This window comes from Nelumbo lutea, chromosome 7 (assembly GCF_056320005.1).
Source record: "Nelumbo lutea isolate HS-2025 chromosome 7, American lotus-T2T, whole genome shotgun sequence".
Taxonomy (NCBI): domain Eukaryota; kingdom Viridiplantae; phylum Streptophyta; class Magnoliopsida; order Proteales; family Nelumbonaceae; genus Nelumbo; species Nelumbo lutea.
In genome coordinates this window covers 15,914,596-15,936,291 of record NC_142690.1, presented here as the reverse complement: position 1 = coordinate 15,936,291, position 21,696 = coordinate 15,914,596, and the positions used below count along the sequence as shown (strand labels likewise).

The window sequence follows — 21,696 nt, the reverse complement described above, 5'->3', positions numbered from 1 at the left end:
TGGCTACGTGGTTCAAAGGAAGCTCGGTCCACGCTGCGACCTCCTTAGGGTAGACAGCCTCCCTACTTTTTTGAAGAGCGTGGTTCGACGACAACACGCTCCTGAACTCGCCTTGGCCTCCCGAGCCTGATGGCCCAGCCCGCGTATAAGCAGCCTCAGTATAAGGAGCCCCCGTATAAGCGGCCTCAGCATAAGGAGCCCCCGTATAAGCAGCCTCGGCAAAAGGGGCCCCTGCCGCTTCTTGTACTGGAGGGGCCACCTCGGGTTTCTTGGGCGGATCCACTGGCGGATAGCCCGGTACCTCGGGCTCCGCATCTCAGGGCAATTCGGCACGAGTCCACTTGGCAACTCGCTTCCTCCTCTTCATGGCATGGAACAGGTTCCCACCACGAGTTTTTTCTATGTTCATCACACCTACAAAAGGATCTCGACATCAAGAAAACAAAAGAACGAAAAGCAAAACAAACGGCAAGCCTCAGAGCAAGGAACCTACCCGAACTCAGGCCGGCCTGGATGAGCTTGGCCTCCGTCAGATAATGATGGCATTTTAGCCCGAGCTAGGCCCATTCTCGGAGGCCCTTCGCCGTCTCCCTATTTAGCGAAACGCTGGGGTCGGGGGCAGCCAACCCCCACCCGGTTTGGAACGGTCACCCCATTGCACTTCGTACCTCGAAGTAGTCCCGTTTCCACGCCGGAACCTATTTGGGAAGATCGTGTAAAAGCTTGAACCTCGGGCGAGGAGACAAGTAGTACGCCCGCCTACGACTGGGAAGGGGACCCGCTTGCTTCTTAAGCATGAGAATGGAAGACAAGATCTCCAGGTCTAAAGGCAGAATGTGTTCGCAAAAAAGGGAGATTGTCCCAACCAAATTGCGGATAGAATTCGGGTGGAGCTGACTAATGGTGAGGCCGAAGTGGTTCATAACCTCGACGATGAGAGGGTGGAAACGTAGTCTCAGCCCAGTGACGAGCTACTCCCGGAATATCACAATCTCGCCAGGACCGTGTTCCCAAGGGAAATCGCCCGAGGGTATAAAGTAAGTATACTCCCCAGGCAGGTTGAACTGGGTGATAAGGGAGTAAAGCCCCTCAGGCGTCATGGTTGAGGGCCCAAACTTGTCTAACGGCTGACCTCGACGGGAGGAGGACGCCAAACTACCCAAGGCGACTCAGCCTACGGGTTCGAACTCTTCCTCGAGATCTACCTCGGGTTCACTAAGACTGTCGAGGGATGCAGCTTGGTTCGTAGAACCTGCATCTGACCACTTGAGAAACTGTCTAAGCTATCCGAGCTAGACATCGGAAGGAAAAGAATATCATGAAGAAAGTACTCTCCCAGAAAAAAGCAAACGGACTACGGAAGGTTGACGCGAGCTAAAACTTGGACGCGAGCTCAAGAACCAAACGTAGGAGAATGGCAATAGAAAGCAACTGGGGTCCCCCACTATTTATACCCACAGTAACCAAAAATCGATGGCTCTAATCGAGGCGAATCCAACAACCCACAATCAAGCTGATCTTACGGCTCCTAAGACTGAGACATGACTGGCTGCACATCTTTGGAAATCGAAGCAGCACTGGTGCACGTCTCCCAACATTGAAGGCAGAAGCGATGCATTTTTCAAATTTGAAATAACCCCCGCTGTCACGTCTCCCAGCATTGAAGGCAACAATGGCGCATTTTTTGAATTTGAAATAAACACCCGTCGTCACATCTCCCATCATTTAAAGACGGATTGACGTGTTTTCTGACTTTTCGGCACTCGAGGAATCCAGAAATCTCCTGACATACGCACACTTCACGCTATCAGTCAACCAGTTGAAGCACGGGTCAAATCCACCCATCACGTCGCGAACTCCTCGCGCCAGGGCAAAACCCTTAGCGCGAGGAGTGGGGGGCAATTGATGGAGGAAGATTTGGCCCGACCTCTTGGCCACCCAACACGTGGAAGCAACCGAGGGTGACCTGGCAAGAGCAACAGCTCGACACAGCAGTACACTCAAGGCGCGAGCTCCGAGAGGAGGAACCAACGGTCCAAGCTCCCCAAAAGGAGCTCGAACTCTCCCTTTGACCCCGAGCCTTACGAGGAGCCCAAAGGGCAACAACCCGAACTGGCCCACCCCAAGGCAGTTCGGGCCACACTTTTATCCAAACTGACTTCACCTCGCACACCACTCCAACACTTCATCTCCAGGCCGCTGAACTGAACAACCGTATCTAACACCAAAGGAGTCTGTATCCTGAGGCGGCGCACCTAACTGACTTAGGATCTGACGCTTGACAGCCGCATTTCAACAGCCACCTGCCACCGCCATCTCCAATTACAGAGACGGCTCCAACAGAGAGCAGCGGCGGTTGTCTGCCCCAATAGGGGTGATGGCACCCGAACTGGCAGAAGTGCAGAAGTAATGATACCCGACCTGACAAGAGCTTGGGAGTGAGTGCGTAAAGTGGTTATAAAAGGCCACCTTCCCCCCAAGAACAGAGGGACGTGATAACTTTGCGCCATCTGGTTTTTTATCTTGCCTTTGAGGAAATACTAATTTGAGCTTCGGAGCACTCTCACTGGGTTCCTCCCCGGAGACTACTCGCTTTCTTCCCCGTTTCAGGCACCTTTTGTTCCAGTCAGAGGCAAGACCGCTAACAGTTAGGATCGACCGGATTGCATACCATCAGTGACTGTACTGATTTCACCCCATATGTGGTGGCGGCTACTGAAATGAATCAAATTCAGGAAGCTGCTTCTTGAATGGCACAAATGGTAGCTCACCGATGTAAGTAGAACTGTGAAAATGAGAAGATATCTCAACTTCAAATACTCATAGAGCATGAAGAAGGGTTGGGGGTTCTCGGTGTGCATGGTCGTAGGTGTTGGCAATGGTAAAGCTGTGGAGTTTTCTAATCAAAATCATCTTGTTTCTTGGGCCAATTAGAAACGGTTACAGCAAGAAATCAAAATAGATCGTTCTGGGTAAGTCTTTGTGCTTCCAATTTCTTGATCTCACTACACCCTCAAAGAAGCTCTGCTTCATCAACTCCTCAAGACGACTAGTGGATTTGATTCTTAAACTTAAAAATGCAGGCAACCCAGTGGCTGGTCCACTGCTCTCGAATCTGATAAAAGACTCGGTACTTCTTCAAACCACCCAAGGAGAACAAGGCCAGCTATAGCATGAAGCAGCCTTGCTCGATCATTTTCTGCACAAGTCGTCGTCCCATCTGCTGGAGATCCCACCCAACTCCTCGTCTCTATACTCATATATGGATTTGGCTTGGTTCTTTACTCTAGCCATTGCATAGACCTCTTCATCGGCTGGGCTCCGGGCCCAATTTTACACTGTCTCGGGCTCGGGTTTTAGGTCGGGCCCATTAGAATTTTGACAAAACCAAGCCCGAGTCTGGCCCATGAACATGTCTACTACTGCATTCTTATATTGTTTAAGGATCATGCTGCAGATCCCACCCAGCCTTTTCAACAAATGGTGCATTTTGGAATCTATACGAAATTCCATTTTACCCAACGATGAAACCAGTTTCAGCTTTTAGAGGAACTGTAGCAAGATTAGAAACCTTTCAAACTCGACAGAACGTGGGTGCAAGATCATCATTCTCTTAGGTAAAGCAAACCAAGGTAGAAGACAATCAACAATATTTTCTTTTAAACGGTAGTTTTAACATTTTCAAAAGTTTTCAGTGGCACATGTCATCACATGATACAAATGCTGACAAACTATTAATGGTAGGGACCTATTAGACACATTTTGAAAGTTTAGGTACTACAGAGATATGTTTTGAAGTTCGGGGACTAACTTGAGACAACTCCTAAAATTCAGAGTGTTGGTTAGGAATTTTCGGTATTTTGTGAATGCTTGGTTTTTTGAAACACGAGACACCCATTAGGCATTTCTTTTAGGTTAAATTGTAGATTAGTATCATGTACTTTGTATACAAATCAACTTTTTCACAAACTATTCGAGCTTGTCTTGAGCTTGATTTGGCTCGATCTAAACCAAGCTTTGAGCCAAGCTCAAACCCAATATATAGACTTGTTTGCTAATCAAGTTGAGCTCGAGCCTAGTAAAGTTTATATTATATATTATTTTTATTTTTATATGTCTAATAAAAATTTATATATCTAAAATAAAAAATAATTTTTATTATATATATAACATTTTTATATGTATAATTTTTTTTATTTTTTTATAGGAAGCTTGACTCACAGTAAAATTCAAACTTGAGCATATGATTTTTCATTCAAGTCAAATTCGAACTCAAGTCTTTAGCTTGAATTGAGATTGAGCTTGAACTCAAGTCTCATGCATTTTTGGTGAGTTAAACTAGTTGTGCTTGTGCATATATAGACCTTGGTGCACATTTATTTATTCTGCTAAATGCACCTATGTGCCATTAGGGGCCACATAGGATAGAAGAGGTGAAATACAAGAAATATAAAAAAGTTGTGTTCACCAAAAGCTACTTTGATAGAAACTAAGGTAAGGAGAGTATAACCACTTTTACTTGAATTACATGGTATCAACATGGCATTGTTTATTAAAATAACAACCACACTATTCAACACCATCTATATGTAAAATGTTTTATTTAAAATTTTGCTGATAATACATCCACACCACATTGCAAAACACCTTATAGAATGCAATGTGATTTCAACCACGCTATAGTATTCCTAGTAGATTCAAACAAACCACACTTTATATAAACCATAACACCAAATACTCCCTTATGCTGTGTTTGGTTTGAAGGAAAAAGTAGAAAAATCTTTACAAATCTTGTATAGGTTTCCTTCCCTTTCCCTACCTTTTCCTTCAAATCAAACATAGCCTTAGTATTGCAAGAGTACTAGGACTAGGCCGAATGATTTGGTGACTCAATGACCATTTTGATCTCAATTAAATAATGGTTTAATTTAATGGTTTAAATGGGCTAACCACCTGACCAAATGAGCATTTTGGTCTATGTCCAACCCAAGTGTTACAACATGGTACAAAGCTAAGAGTGTATTGGCTTTCTTTTCATGTCATATTGCTGGAATAATCATTCAGCAATGCTATCATTAATCTAACTAGTTATACTAATGTCATTTTTCTTCCGTTTAGAAGAAAGTGTTTGAATAATCTGTTCAAAGAGTCTGAAGTGGACATCTAAATGACTTATTAACGGCCAACTTTTGCTCTCCAGATTTTTCATCAAACATAGTTTATAGGTTGTTTGTCCTACCTTGAAAATCCAAAAGTTGTTGCACTTCAGCCCTCCTAGACAGGCACTTGGCAACAAGAGGGGCCGAGTTGCAAAGCAATGAGATATCCAATGACAATGTTTTCAAGACACCGAAAGGGATATTGAAGGCTTATACTCTGTTTGCATAGTCTCTTCTTTTTTATGTTATGGAATTTTATTTGTAATCTTTAGCATGAAATGCTTCTTCCTATGCAAAATTTAAACAAGATTGGGTTCTAGGTGATACATTTTCAATAGTTTTCTGCGTTTGTGGTGTGGTGTGTTTCAAAAGGTATGAATTTAATAAGATGTATTGGCTTTGGGGTTAGATGGACCAATGCTAAGGATGGCCTTCTAATTCCATGAGTATGATTAGATTCTCAATTTATTTTCTCTCGTTTTATCACCCATTGGAGCCTATTTCCTTCATTATGATCTCATTATTAGCATTATCCTTTCTAGTTTTATCACTCATTTCTACACATATTATTTCTTAAGTGTCTATAATTTAATGATTTACATGGTTGTGATTTGAATGACAAGCTAACTACCTAGTTGAGTTGTCCAATAAATGATATGGTTTTCTAAAGCATTATTAATTATCAATTTAGACCCAAAAAAAAAAAACCCTTGCAAGCTTTGAATTGTTCTCAGAAGAGTTTTGATTAATCAAAATCCACTCATGAATTTTGATAAATAAGACCTGATTGGCTACCACATTCATGATACCAATTGATTAGTCAAAAAAATTTCAAATATCATATCTTTCCCATATCGTACTCAAACCCAAAATATAAATAATTATTAATTACTTAAAAATTTAAAAGTACAAAAAAATTGTATACTCTTATGTGTTTCTATTGTTTAGCCTTCGCTTAATAAGTCTCGTGCATCGCACGGGTCCTTGCTATTTTAACATAAATGACCAATTGAGTGGTGGTTTGGTTGTTATGTAAACTGAATAGTCTCAAAAGTGATACGGTTTCAAGTCCCAGTGTCGGCTCCCATCACCTTTGAGAAGAGTTATTGGAATGATGCTAAGAAAAGTGTTGTACTATGCCAAGAAAAATAAAATAAAATGCGGACCCTATGGGGGCACAAAGGTGAGTGATTCAATACCAAAAAAACATAAATGTATGAGAGATATTCTCAATGTGTGAATGAAATCTTTGTGAGCAAAGTTTTTGCTTGCAAGAGATTCAAGCTCAAATTCAACAACTTGATAGTCAACTATTTCACAATTACTCCTTGTACTAGTATCGATGCTGGATGCATTGCTAAGTGAACGTGTGATGTAGAGGAAACCTAGTTGACAGCCAAAGTCATGGAATAAGGGCAGCCATAGTTTTCTTTATGCATATGTTTGGCATTGATGTTGTAGTTGCAACAGATGTGTGACTTGGAGCACTGTTTCCTCGGAAAACAGTGCATTTTTTTGTTTGGAATAATTGTTGTCATGTAGGATGTTTCCTGGAACAACTTTGTGTTTGGTACCAATGCTCCAGAAAATGTTTTCTGCACTTCTACTCATTATCCACTGTCATGTTGGCAGTAAGGAATTGCAGCTCCAAGAAATGTCAAATTTGACATTGCTCCAAACCATACCTTCCCGATTTCCAACGCGTGACTTAGAGCACCGTTTTCTATGGAAAAATGGTTCCATACAAAAGGCTATTTCCTGGAACACCATTTTTTTCTACATGACACTGATGTGACGCCATTTTCTGGAGCAACAGCAACGGTTCCAAATAGACACAACAAGAATTGTATCCTCAGCAATCGATCCCAACAAACTAGGTCGTGTTGTCTTAAGAGGAAAGATAGAGATAGTGGAGGTTTTATTTATTTATTTATTTATTTAGTATGCTAGTAGAGTTCTTCAGAACCTTCCGCATAGTTTTATTTTCAATGCAGTGCACTAGTGCAAAAGTACGGAAGTGCAAATGAGTTAGAATGAAAATTCTAATTTATTTTTGTGTTAAATTTTACCTTATTTTATCTGTTTGCATTGTAAATGAAATAAAATAAAACTCGAAACAAATTAAAAGCTGAAGTACAAGTGAATCAGAATTTACACTTTTCTGAATTTTACTCCTGTGCATTTGCACTGGTGCAAATGAAATTGCAATGCAAACAGACAGAACTGACGTTCATTTCTCCACATAATCACATCGTTAATTCAAGGCTATCTCTTCCTTCCATGTCATACCTCCCTTTCCTTAAAAAAGGTATGACCAGCATGGTTCAAACATATTGATTTTAACCCAAGTGGTGGCTCAGTTGGTACGTAAATTGGGTAGTCCCATAAGAGAAACCGAAGCCAGTTATAATTCCCATCACCTTTGGCAAAGATTTGTTAGAGTGTTGCTAAAAAAATGTGTTGTAATATGCCCAAGAAAAAATGAATTACCGCCCCTATGGGGTAGCAATTCGTGTGATTCAATACAAACATTTCAATCATTAGCCATTTGAAACACATTAGAATGCATTTCCCATAACCCACATCTTATCAAATCAGACCTATTTATCACTTTTGACATTAACACAAATGACATCCATCCTCAGAAAGCAACTTCATATCAGACTCCATTTCAGTGTTACCAACCACCTAAGCTTCTTATCCTAGGTATTAAGCCCAGCACATTATAACCCTACCTTGAGGCAAATGAGTTGGAGTCAAAACCAAGGTTCAAAATAATATGTATATGCCACTGAGATTTTGGTCCTATTAATAACATTAAACAATAATATTTATTCTATTATATTTACGTTTGAATTATCGAAGTAAAAAAAGAAAGAAAAAGAAAATGAGCATCAATGATATCCAAAAAAACGCCTGACCAATCAACTGGAATCATAAACGTTGCAGCCAATCACATGTTATTTACCAAAATTTATGGGTGGGTTTTGATTGGTCAAAACTCTTTCTATCTATATCATGTCTTTTCCGTTTCATAGATTTTCCCTATTATGCATCTTGTGGTTACTTCTCATACTACGTTTCGTTCTTATTAGTACAATATTCTTGTTACTTACAAAAAAAGATCTCAGTACAATCTATTGTATGATGATTATTTCACGCCAGGGACTGAAACTGAATTCCAGGCCCCCCATTATACAAGGATAAAGATATTCTTATCTGACACTTGTCATTGAGGACTTTTCCTTCCCTTAGTTGCATTATTCGCATATATCCATACAAACCAGACCTGAATTAAAATCTTATGAGGTAGAACTTGCACCTGTCCGGCCACTGATAATTTCTGCAAACTCCTCCAAATTCATCACTATGACATCTTCTCCATCTTGGATAGCAACTAACACAGTTGTTGCAACACCAGAAACAATGCCTAGAGAAACATGATCAGATAAGAAGACTTGATTTCAGATCATAAAATTTGAAGCATAAGCGTTTTCAGGTGGAAAAAGTGCATGTCTAAACAGTCTTAATGTATCTCTGATCCATGCTGCCATAACAGCCACCAATGGGGCTTCCTGGATGAAGCAGATAATGGCATCCACATCCATATGATCAGATGACCATAACCACCATACAGAATCCTTTTGATGGCCTGCCAGATAACACACACACACACACACATATATATGTTATCTGGCCATCTCTGGGATGTGATTATCCAATGGTTAGGTTTATATGGTCTGCCAAGATATTGAGTCGAGGCTTTGTAAAATGGATCAGTTGACTTCATTCAGACGTGTGGTTCATGTGCCCCAATTGTTTCGGTGTCATTAGACTGCGCATATGCCTTTATTGTAGGTAAAGATGGTTTATACACTTCTTGTGACATAGTACTTGAACTAAGTCAACAGCATGAAAGAGTCGAATCATGTAGGAATGATGAGAAAGACGCATGAAGAATGAGATGAATATTTTATATTTCTAAGCAGGGTAGACTTGTATCTTACCATTTTCAACCACTCCAGGTATCATATTGATGTTCTTCTCGAGTTCAGATGGGTTCTGAATCCCATTTGGAAAGCTAGTTGACCAGACAATGAGTCAAATAATGATTATTGAATACATAAGAAAAAAATGGAAATCGTTCAATTTCATAATAGAAAACAAGACCACCCAAGTTCATGAAAAGAAAGATTTAATAAACAACCAGACATTATAACCTGTGTTTATTTCTTTTTGTTTTATTAGATCGAAATTGAAGAAACTTAACATGCATTACAACAACCAAAATCAAAGATCGGAAATTTCTGCCATCAGAATTGATCAAAAAAATTCTTCCAGCAGTAACTGTGGGGATCAAAGTCCATAGACTCCAAACAGCATCATAGAATGAACCCTCCCTCACACCCTCCATTCCACAGAAACAAAAAAAGCAGAAGAGAAAAAAGAAAAGAATAGAATGGGTTCCAGATTCTGAACCTGCTGCAGTCAAGGAACTATAGGCATCACCTACACACACTTTTACTTGTCAAGGTCGACTGCTTCTATGTAATGACTAAGCCTTATCAGAAATTAGAACTAAAAATGCATTCATTAAATTTCACAGGAATATAAATATTGAGCAGAAAAGTCCATGCACATATAAATGGTAAAAACATGTATTGAAGAACTATAGCTTTTACTACTTTTAGACAATAAAATATGATCTTAATTAGACAAGGAAGATGGAGGTCAATGGGTCGAATACAACTAGAATCTTCAACCTTGCAGCTCTGGGGACAAATGCTAATCATTATGACTTACAATTATGCTGATATCTTGGATTATGCTCTTTTTCCTTTTGCAGTTTAAATCCAAAATCTATATCTCATCAAATTATCACGCTATAAGGAACTTCAGCAAATCTAACAATTCTAAATAGGCTGGATGACCCTAAACGGCCCACCTCTGGAACCTTTTGTCTTCTCTTAACAAGGTATTGCCAATTTTAATTTGAAGTGAACTCACAAACTCACATATAGGTTGAACCTAAAATTTTGAGTGAAATGCCCTAAAATTTTGAGTGAAGTGTCTTGATGAAGTGTAAAATGTTCAATTCGGGCACCCAAGTTTCAACCTTGACCAATTATAGACGAAGACTCAATGCTTGAAATTCTGACAACCTTGACCAATTTTCAACCTTCTCCAAGCAGTTGAAAATTCTTCAATTTCTTTCTTCCCAAACAACTCAACAAATAGAATCAGGTAGAGCTCCAACTGCCTATTGAACTTAGAAACCAAAAGTTAATAGCCTCACGAATGGAATGAGAGTGGACTAACCATGATTTTTTTTTTTTTTTGATAAAGAACAGAATTGTATTGAATTAAAAAGAGAGCCCGAAGTTATCCAGAGTGGACAGAAGGGAAGGTACAATGAACACCTACGAGCTGAACACAACAAAGCAAAGCAGATATAGAAAATATAACCAGTTAGAATTGGACCCTGGCCCAGGCAACCCTAGATACATCCTTGACAGTTCATACGCGATTTGGCTAGTCTATCAGCAGGGAGTTGGACAATCTTGGAACCCACTTGAACAAGCAGTTCAGGTTCCTTCCCAAATATTTGGCTTCCCTTACCAACACTCTGAAATTCCACCTGGTTATACTTCTGAAGTGAGCCACGGGATTACTACTTCGCAATCACCATCTATAATTACTCCCCTCCAATTCTGTAAAGTTAATAATTTAATCCCTTGCATCACCGTCAACAATTCTGCAGGTTCCTGCAAGGTGGATTAACCATGATGACTCAGTCCCCAAGGAATGAGGTGCCTAGGTAAATAGAGGTAATTCACCAACTCCTCTGGTTTGCACATGATGCACAAATTTGAGAGAAACATAAAAGTAAACAATGAGAATAAGGGGTCATATACACAATTTGGGGTTGAGGAGATAGAGGCAGGTCTTGAGAAGAGAGATGAGGGTTTTCCAGGGATATATGGCTGTATGAAGTGATTAGAAAGCTAGTTTAGTGCGGAAATTCCTGCAATATGCAAAAATTTTTAGAAAGAACCACAAACTCAATACCTCAAGATTGGAATAAAATTTCTTCAAACTGTTTTAGATGAAGTTTGGGTAAGTGAACCAAACTAGGGGGTCGAATTTGAATGGGGTTTGAGAAAGCTAGTTTAGTGCTGAAATTCCTGCAATATGCAGAATTTTTTAGAGAGAACCACAAATTCAATACCTCAAGATTGGAATAAAATTTCTTCAAACTGTTTTAGATGAAGTTTGGGCAAGTGACCCAAACTAGGGGGTCGAATTTGGATGGGATTTGAGAAGGTTTGGCACAAAATGAGAGTTCTCAAAATTAGAAACATTTGAGAACTAAGACTGTTTTAATGGGGGTCCAAAGGAACCTTAGATATGGGGGATGAGTCAATCAGATCTAATTTTCACCAAGCTTGGTAGGGAAGATTTAGAGAGAGAAGTTCGATGTTGAGAATTGAAAGGAATTGAGACTTGACTTGAGAGGAGACCTGCCTACTTCTTGTGTTCAAGTGGAAAATCTAGTTACTATCTATTAATCTCCTGTCAATTTGCAGCTTCTATTTGGAGATTAGCTTTTTACCTTTTTGAGTGCAGGTGGACTGATGGAGTGAGCCAGTTGGCCTTGATTTCATATCCAAGGGTTCATTCCCCCCTTCATCAACAAAGAGAGGCAAGATTATGTAGAGATTCATTAGGGCCACAACTCTCTGGATGATTTTAGCAAGAAATGAACAATAAAATCTTCAAAAGAAAAGGAATAACTCAATAAGCAATTATGGAATCATCCAAATAAAGGTCGTGCATTGGATCAAGAAAGCTAAGGCTTTTGAAGCCTTTTCCACTGAAGATATACTTAGAGGATGGACTGTGGTAGCAAATGCTTCTCAGAACGGTGTTGTTTCGTTGCATTTTTTCCACCAAACAAAGGTTGATGAAATTACACTTTGATGGGTGCAATTTGGGTAATAACTGTGAGGCATCCTTAGAGATCACAATGGACACATGTTGGCTATATATTTGAGACCTTTCGGCTGTGTTTGGTTTGAAGGAAAAGGTAGGAAAAGGAAGGGAAAGACAGAGAAACCTGTACAAATCTTGTATGGGTTTCCCTACCTTTTCCATCAAACCAAAAACAGCCTTAGGGAATGGGAACTCTGTTAGGGAAGAGTTGCCAGCAGTATTACAAGATCTAAGATTGCCAATGAACTTAAATATAAGGAAAATTGTTGTTGAGGGGGACTCAAAGGACAAAGGTGGTGGTAAGCTGTCTGATACACAACAAACAAGGGTCATGGCTATGCTGGAACTACTTGGAAGAATTAAGAGCCCTAGCAACAGTTTTTTTTATCAGCAGAAAGATTATTTTATTAAATTAGTTATATATGGAAACAGTATAATTTGATGACATGAATTAAGAGCCCTAGAAACAGACCTGGAAGCAAGCCTTCAGTGGACTTAAAGATCAACAAATGTCTTGACTGATGCCATGGCCAAACAAAGGGTGAATAGGGTACATCGATACTGGGGCACTTTGTTATGGAGTACATTAATGTAAGGCAAGGTGGGGTGAAATGTTCCAGCCTCAATGGAAGAATGCATGGCATTCTATGTAACATATGTGACTAACTCATAATTCTTATTATCAAATAAAAGCCATGTTACCTTTGAAAAATATTGAAATATCCATGAACCGCTGACTAACTTTGGCAGCAAAGAATATCACCACATAGGTTATCTTCAATGGCCAAAATGAGATACTAGCTTGCTTGACAATTTGAACACCCACTAAGAGAGCTTCTACTTCCACTTCAGTAGAGTCTGCATCACCAATAGAGCAACTAGAAGTCCATAGACACCTGTTCTGCCTCTAAGAGAACAATTCCAATCCCAGATGGATCTGGGTCCCCTTTAGATAACCCATCAAATTAAAGTCTAATCTTTGAATCCATGGGAAGGAGAAAGTAATCTACTTCATATCTCATTACCAGCTAGTCATATCCTTAGATATCTTGATGACTAACTAAATTAAACACAAAAGCTACTAAAAATCTCTTTTAATGTACACATTAAAACATTAATCAAAACTGGATTTATATTCAGTTAAGAGATGCTGAATCATAAATAGAGTCCTTTGACCACCTTATTTATCTCTATCTACCAAGAATAAATGAAGAAATATAAGGGCATACCTCACATCTACAACCATATTTCCTAGGTCAGTGATGACTGGACCATCCTTCCTCAAGGCAGATCGAATTTCAGGAACTGCCATTCAGTAACTGCAGTTAATAGAAAAAACCCTTCAAACTATAAATTGAAGAAACCTATAGAAATTCTATATATGAACATATAATCTCAATGCAGTAATAGTTTGAAACAGATTCAGCAATATCAGAACTGACCTCCTCCAAGAGTAACAAGCCGCCTCAGAACTGGTGAAATTGCAGGAGGTAGAACTTCCACCTACAAAACATCAATTGCATCTTACTATGAATGAATTAATTATTTGTATGTATTCTAGTTGTTCTGAAATGATTAAATTACAGAAGACAACTTGCTTAAATCCTATCCCTGTCCTTCAATACTGTGAACAGGTAAACTAACAGGTCCTGAAGTGGAAGTATGGTTGGATTGCTCCATTGCATCCTGGGTGACCAGGATTCAAATCTCGGAAACAGACTCTCTGTATGTGCAGGGGTAAGGCTGCGTACATTTATCCCTCCCCAGACCCTGTATTGGTGGGAGCCTCGTGCACTGGGCTGTCCTATAGACTCATTAGATGGTATTGAACAGGCAGTTTAAATGGCCTGTACTTACAAGAAGTTTAAACAGGACAAACTGTCTTACATGCTTTAGCTGCAATGGTTTTCCAGTTAACAACTCATGGAAAGCCTTGGCCCGAGAGCCATCTCTCACATGAAAGAGACGTATCTTCTCAAGTTATTTCCCCTTTTTCTTGGTCAGGCTTTCGTTTTTAATTTTTTGTTTTTTTTTTTTTTCTGTCTAGGTTGGAAGGGAGGACTCCACTGCAGAACAGGGCTTAGTGCTCATAGACATAGGTTCTAAAATTCCTAGATATGCGTGCAGGTGTTTTCTTGGTCATGCTTATGTATCTGAGGGTGTATGTGAACCACCTGCCTGCGTTGCACATAATAATGAAGCCCATAGAAAAACATGCACTTGCATCAACAATTTGTTTTTCAGTCATGCATAAACAATTTTTAAGTATGAATAAGTTCATAGTTATATCACCAGTTCCACAGATTTGATAAGAGAAATTTGCAACTTAACTACAAATATCAAAGCAGAAAGGGTTTCCTGAAGCAATAAGTTCTAAGTTCTAACCCTGATATTAACGTTCACCTCCAATGGAAAAACAACCAATTCAGGAATAAGAGAGTAGCGAAAGATGTTCGATGGCACCAAGAAAAGTCGATCTGGTGTGGTTCAGGTTAACATGAGGCAAGTCACAAAGCTGTGCCATGCCGGCACAGCCCCCCACATTACAGTTTACACCTCTACCTGATCCCATATGATGGACCGTTTTTAGCATCAAACATTGAACAACTCAACTCAATAGAACCTTATTCTGATCATTTGGAGCCAGCTATATAAATCCTTCTTTGCCATTTATTTTGTTTGTATTGATGGTAGAATCTTTTATTGAAAGTATTCATAGAAAATATTATGTACAATAGGGATTAGCACACCCCCGCCCCCTTTTTTGTTTTCTAGGCTGGCATAGGCCACCTAGCCCAAAAAGAACTTCCGTTTTACATTACAACCTGCTCCAAAATGTCACATGCATAAGACCAGGTCCAGCATGCACACTCCCGTGCAAACAGCCAATGTTTTTAAAACTGACCCGGACAACGAACCTGTCAGGAGTCCAGTTCCCGGGTCAAACGGTCTGACCGTTTGAATCGAATGGTCGGCCCATTCTGACAAAAAAATAAAAAACGATCAAAACCATTGAGCAGTTCGAACGGTTCAACCACCCTGGTCAGTGGTTTGCTGACCAAATCAACGTTTTTTTGGCAAAAATCCGGTTTTGGGGAAAAACAAAACCAGTCAAATGACCAGTTCCCAGTTTTTCCGGTCTGACCATCCAGTCTGATCCGGTTTTGAAAACCATGCAAACAGCCCATTTAGCCCATTAACTAACAAGGTCGATGGTTTCAAGTTGGAGCTGAGGAAATGGGCCATCTTCAAAGGTGGAGAGGAAGTCTTTAGGAGTAAGGCTCGGGCTGTTAGTAGTTGTGTCAATCATTTGTGTTAACATGTCAAGTTGATGTTAGTGGAGCCATGTTTTATTCAAATTAGTAGGGGATTAGTTGAAGCCTAATTTGGATTGTTGCAACTGTTTAAGAGAATCCATGTAAATCAAGATATCAAAACTATCATTGGTTATCCAACTCTTTTTCTCTCTATATCTCTAAATCTTCCCATGAACTTGAGCTTATCCCTCGACTTCCAAGCCTTCCAACCATAGGTCCCAAAGCTAAATCAACCCTTGATGGAAAGAGGATGCAGTCCTACAAGGTGTACAGATTGCAAGAGAGTTAGGATTGGAAATTTTGGTGATAGAAGAGGACTCCAAGGTGGTGATGGGTTGTCTAAAAAACCTAGATTCAGTGGTCTGGGCTTACAGAAATGAATTGAAGAAATTCAAATGGTTAACTCAGCAGATGGAGGTAACTATACAGTGGGTGGGGAGGGAGGCAAATGCTTTTGCTGATTCTCTAGCTAAACAAAGGGTAACTGGGGAACAGTTGTAGTGGGCCCAATTGTAACTTTATGATGTTTCTGTATCAATGAGTAAGGCTGCACCTCGCGCCTCATATTGGGATGCTTGTAACAAACTATTTATCATTTGCTTCTAATGAAATCAATTGAATTTTGTCTATCAAAAAAAAAAAAAAAAAAAGACGTCTGAACAGAGCACAAAACCATTGTTGCCTATTCATCCCCTGTTTTGCCAATGTGTCAGCTATGCTATTAGTTGATCTCTGGACCCATATATTCATTCCAATAAATATAATGTTTGATCTCCCTCGTGATATTCCTATTCTGCCAGGACAGTGTATTCATTTTTCAATCAGCTTATAACCACCTTAGTATCCCCTTCTCCAACAAATCTAAGCAATTGAGTGCCCTTTCCAATCCCAATTACCATTTGCAATTTTTTAGGAAATCAATTAGTAAATAGATTCCCCACTTACATTGTACAGGATACACAGGGGGAGATAAACATCAATTTGGCCTTCTCCTTTGGACTTTGGAGTTGGTCACTAGCATTGATCTTATGACGATACACCTTCCAAACAAAAGTCTTAATTAAGAGGGGTATAGACCCACTCCAAACTTCTTTAACTAGAAAAACCTAATAGACTAATAGATCAAATTCTAGAGTCAGGTAAGGCAGAGTCAAGGAAGACCCCTTCAAGAGCATTGATTCCATTCTATCAAGAGATAAATCCTCTATAAATTATAAACCTTCAGATTTTTTTCTCAGTACTTCAATCCACACACACACACACACACATTATTTGTGTGGGCGTTTGCAAGCAAGGATGCAGAAATAAATAAAATATGCATACAGGATGTGTCTATGTAATCATCAAAATTCCTTTCAACACAACAACCCTAGAATATGCTAACTCACCGGAACTGGAAATGTGCTACCAAGCTGGAGAACAACCTTTGATTGATCAGCCAATATAATACATTCCTTTGCTACAGAATCAACAACCTGATTAAACCACAAACCATGGTTCTCAGCATATAAATGTCAACTTGGAACCAACAATCCCTGGTTGCTATTAAATACTCAACCAGAATTTTGACATGAGAACTATAATTTGTACCAACAGAATTCATTTTTCTAGTACAATTTTCAATAGTTTATAGGTCACTGGAGTGGGTTGAGAACTACTGGACAGGGTGCACTGTCAAGCTTGTTCTTTTTATTCTTTTTGGTAAGTATCAAGCTTATTCTATTTTTTCTATTCCAAATCATTTTACTTAAAATTTTCTTAATATTCTTACTTTCTCCATGCATTGTTCATTTATTTATTTATTTACTGTTGATGAATACTTTTCTTCATGTTGTTCTGTTATTGGTACCATACCACTAAATTTTGAAGGAATGAGCTGCAGGTCCATATCTCAATAAGATCATTACCCAGTGTAGGTCCCAGCTACCTGGGGTCTTGGGAGGAGTAGACTGGACTGGATACAGACCTAAGACACATAACCTTTGGCTCTTTTGGCACAACGTGGCTGCTCTCAGACTCGCACTCAAGTTCTCACACTCGTCAGGTTCACATCCCAATATGGTCACAAATGTCAAATTGCCAAACATTCAAGTGAAGCTAGAAAATGGTGCACATTTAGCAGAGTTCCAGCAAAAGTCATGTTGATTGAGCATCATAGCTGTTCGATTTGTTAACTATTAGATGGTCAATAAGAAATGGTGAGAAATCCTATACATGCATATTTTGGACCTTACTAATAGGAGGGCAGGATTTTGGGGAGATGTACCAGAGCAGCGGTGCTTTGAATAGTTTGGGAGAAAAGGAACTCCAGAATTTTTTAAGATAAAGAAAGAAGTAAGGAAGCTCGGGTAGAAGTCATAACTCTAAGAGTGGTACACTGGGCTAAAAGTCTGAAACTTCTCTCAGATTTTAAAGTTGAGAACTTCTTCAGGTCTTGGGGTGTAATTGCTGCCTCCTCATTCAGAAGACAGAAAATAGTTGAATGGTCACCCCCAAATTGTGGCTGGAAGAAATTGATCTTTAATGGAAGTTGTGTGGGCAATCCAGGCCCCTCAGGTATAGGAAGGGTCATTAGGATGGGGAAGGAAACATCATAGCCTTGTACTAAGGACCAGCTGAACAAGGTGATGTGGTTAGATCAAAGCTATTGGCTGCAGTATATGGGGTTGAGAAATGAACTCAGGTGATTTAAATGGGTACCAAAAGACAATGACAACCAAATTAAATTGGTTAGGAGAACTGCCAACAGTCTGGCAGATGGTCTAGCTAAGCAAGGGGTACAAGAACTTCCTTGTACTGGGCTCAATTGTATTTCTTGGATAGGTCAGCTTCTCTGAAGCTGTTTTTTTCTCTTTGTCCACAACCTCTTGTAATTATTTTCTCTATAGTTAAAGAAATCATTTCTGTGCTGCTATATATATATATATATATATATTGGACAGCTACGTTCATCTGATAAGAGTTGTTTTTGCTGAAAAATCCGCAAGCTAAGAACCCATCCAATGGCAGTTTCCACTAGTCACTTTTATCAAGCTTCTAAGCAAGGACATACCAATATTGTACAGATATGTCATACTCAAGATCTGCTAGTCCTTTCAAATTATGCAATGTTTTATATCGTTTGTGCCCAAAAGTAATACATGCACAATGTATCAACAGAAACTTCACATAGCAAATGTAATAAGATTAAGGATATACGCATGGATTCAAATAAGGTGAGGTTAAAACAAAGGATTCAGAACGGAAACAAAAGCAAGCTTCTGAATATTGATTAAAAAACAATGCACCATGTAAGAAGGCCGCTCAGTGCTGTATGTTTGCCTGCTTAAAAGACAGTGTCATGTTCATCTTCCTGAACATCACACCTAATATATACTATGTATATCATTGTTAGTTATAAAGCCCGTGTGCATATGAAGCTATTTTTTTTATCAGCAAGAAAATTGGAGTTATATTAAAATATGAAATTGGTTAATACAATGAAAGGGCAAATGCATCCAAAAAACAGCCCAGTCCCAACAAAGTTACAAAATTATAATATTGCCCAAAATAATTTTTGTATATATACCCCTTGTTTTGCCAAAGTATCAGCCATCCCATTTGCTGTCCTTCTAACCCAATTAAATGTTATGCCCAGCTCCGGCTTGATGCTTTCTATTTCCCTAAAATCATGCCTATAGATCTATGGCACAAGATGCCTACTCCTGGCCCAAGAAATGGTCATTTTTAATCTCCTTCTACTTCTTATTGCTGAAAATTTGATTGTTTGGCAATTTGTAACCCTTGTAATAATGCCATCAGCTCAGCCTGTAGTGAATCTCCCAGCTCCAAAGGTTGTGAAAACACAGCCAAAACTTTCCCTGAACCATCTCGAAATACTCCACTAATACCTGCCATTCCTGTGCTTCCCATGGAACTCCCATCAAAATTTTATTTTATTTTGTTAGCCATTGGGGGTAGCCTCTCCATAAAGACCTTTTCCTTTCTTTTAGAAGAAGATGCCACTTCAGTCCATGTCATCAGGATATCATTCACTGAAAATTCTTTGAATAGATCAACTGTCTTTACCCAGTGTGCTGCTCTAATTTTTATAATTTCAACCATTTCCTCCTTCATTCTACTTTTGTCATTGCATATGAAGCTATTATCAGCATGTTCTTTTGATATTGGACACTAACATTAACTTTAGAAGCATATCTAACATTACAAGTGTTGTTATGCATGTTTTTGCATTTTATGTTTTTTGATCTCCAAAACTTGCCACATCAGAAACCTCATTATTTCATACTGTCAGGACCACTGTTCTGAAAACACTAATCATATTTCAAATCATAGAGAAGTTTGAATAAAATCAAATTGTTAATATTATAGTAAATTTTAAAATTATTTCAGCCTTTTACAAAGTTGCCGAAAAATTAAAAGTATGAATACACACAAAAAGACTTACCCCATGTTTAATCCATATCCATGGCATATGTACTTAGTACCATGTACAGATAGGCTCTACCATATATGTACTTAATACAGCATAGTTTACCACTTATGCAACAGAAGCCTAAAATGATACAATCAGGTTTAACTTGAAAATCAATTAACCCACAGACAGTAACTCTTTAACCTACATATTAGGGAAAATAAGCTTAATAAGGTGTTCAAATAGGTCTTAAATAACCTAAACAAATCTTATCTAGTGAGGGTTTTAAAACAAAAGCCCCTTGAAAAAAATTAAGGGTTTGTTTGGCTCACAGTTGGAATCGGAATCGGAATGGTCTATTCCCATAGTCTGTTTGGTTCAGACAGGAATGGGAATGGAAATAGGAATCAGCAGGAATGGAATTTTATTCCCAAGGGAGGGGCAGGGAATGGCCATTCCCTCAAATGGGGAACGCCATTCCTGCAGGAATGGGAATGGGATTTCGATTCCACCCAACCAAACAGTTGGAATCGGAATAGCCCATTCTGATTCTGATTCCAGACCCCTATTCCGGTTAACCAAACGGGGCCTAAAACAAATAAAGGATGAAAAGACTAGAGATTAGGTTCTATTATGATTCGGCCTGCCCCTTGAGTTCTGTTAGTCTGATAACAGCCAAGAAGAGGGAAGAAGGAAGAAAGAGAGAGAGAGAGAGAGAAAGGAGAAGAAAAGGAGAGGAGAAAAGTCTGGTTCAAATGAAAGAAAATTACCTCTCCCATTCGTCCAGATATGTTTTATATCACTAACATAATGGAAAAGTGTTGGAAAACGTGGGGTTACTGGTGTAGATGTATATTTGGTAGCTAGCATCTATATTTGGTAGTTGTGTAAAAATAGGAATGTGTGAATATGTATTCCTAGGATTGTGGAAGAGTATAATCCCTTAAATATGGGGATTAAAATAGTTAGTCCCTTAGTTATAGGGATTGATTTAGGAAGATGTTTTCTATTTATTGCAGCAGCTTACTGTATAAGTATGCCGGTTGGCAATGGAATGATAAGATCAGTTTTTACCATTTCAAAACATGGTATCAGAGCTCTAGGTTTGCCAACCTTGAGATTTTTTTCTCCGGCCTTCATTGCCAAATCTTTCCCCTGCTTTTCTGGCCTTCATTGCCAGTTTTTTTTTTCATGTTTTTCAGGCCTTTAGTGCTGATCTGTAATCAGCAGTGCTTCTTTTCCTCCTCCATTCTCCTTTCCCGCTAGCCTTATTCTTCCTCCATTGACAATGTCCGACGTGACTGCAACAAGTGCTCCCGTCCAAACCGATGAAGGAGCAACGGATTCTCATCCTCATACCGGTGATTTGCAGAATATTCAGGCAACATATAGACTAAATGGCCAGAATTATTTGAAGTGGTCACAACTAGTGCATACCTATTTGAAGGGAAAAGGAAAAATTAGTCACCTTCTTGGAACAGGGCCAAAATTGAGCAAGCCAAATTTTGATGCTTGGGACGAAGAGGACTCCATGATTATGTCATGGTTGTGGAGTTCAATGACACCTAAGATTAGCGATACTTGTATGTTTCTTGCCTCTGCAAGGGCTATTTGGGACGTTGTCCGACAAACCTATTCCAAAGCCCATGACGCTACTCGTGTCTATGAGGTCAAAGTGAAGACAGTGGCGGCCAAACAAGGAAGCAGAAGCGTTACAGAGTATGCAAATCTGCTGCAAGATTTGTGGCATGAGCTTGATCATTATCGGGTTCTTGAGACAAAGTGCCCCGATGACGCTGTGATCTTGAAGAAT

At 39.3% G+C, this 21,696-nt stretch overlaps 1 protein-coding gene across 2 annotated transcripts in view; it reads right to left on the bottom strand.

Annotated features, from left to right (window-relative positions):
• Positions 1–8,222: 8,222 nt before the first annotated feature.
• LOC148845306 (uncharacterized) overlaps positions 8,223–21,696 on the bottom strand; it is a 34,404-nt gene continuing 20,930 nt past the window's right edge. For both annotated transcript variants that reach the window (XM_088954006.1, XM_088954007.1), the window contains exons 6-10: positions 16,858–16,944; positions 13,595–13,655; positions 13,382–13,457; positions 9,167–9,240; positions 8,223–8,589 (exon numbers count right to left, since the gene is read on the bottom strand). In XM_088954006.1, the coding sequence (XP_088810132.1) occupies positions 8,462–8,589; positions 9,167–9,240; positions 13,382–13,457; positions 13,595–13,655; positions 16,858–16,944 (426 nt within the window). In that variant the 3' untranslated portion in view covers positions 8,223–8,461. The remainder of the gene's footprint in view (positions 8,590–9,166; positions 9,241–13,381; positions 13,458–13,594; positions 13,656–16,857; positions 16,945–21,696) is intronic.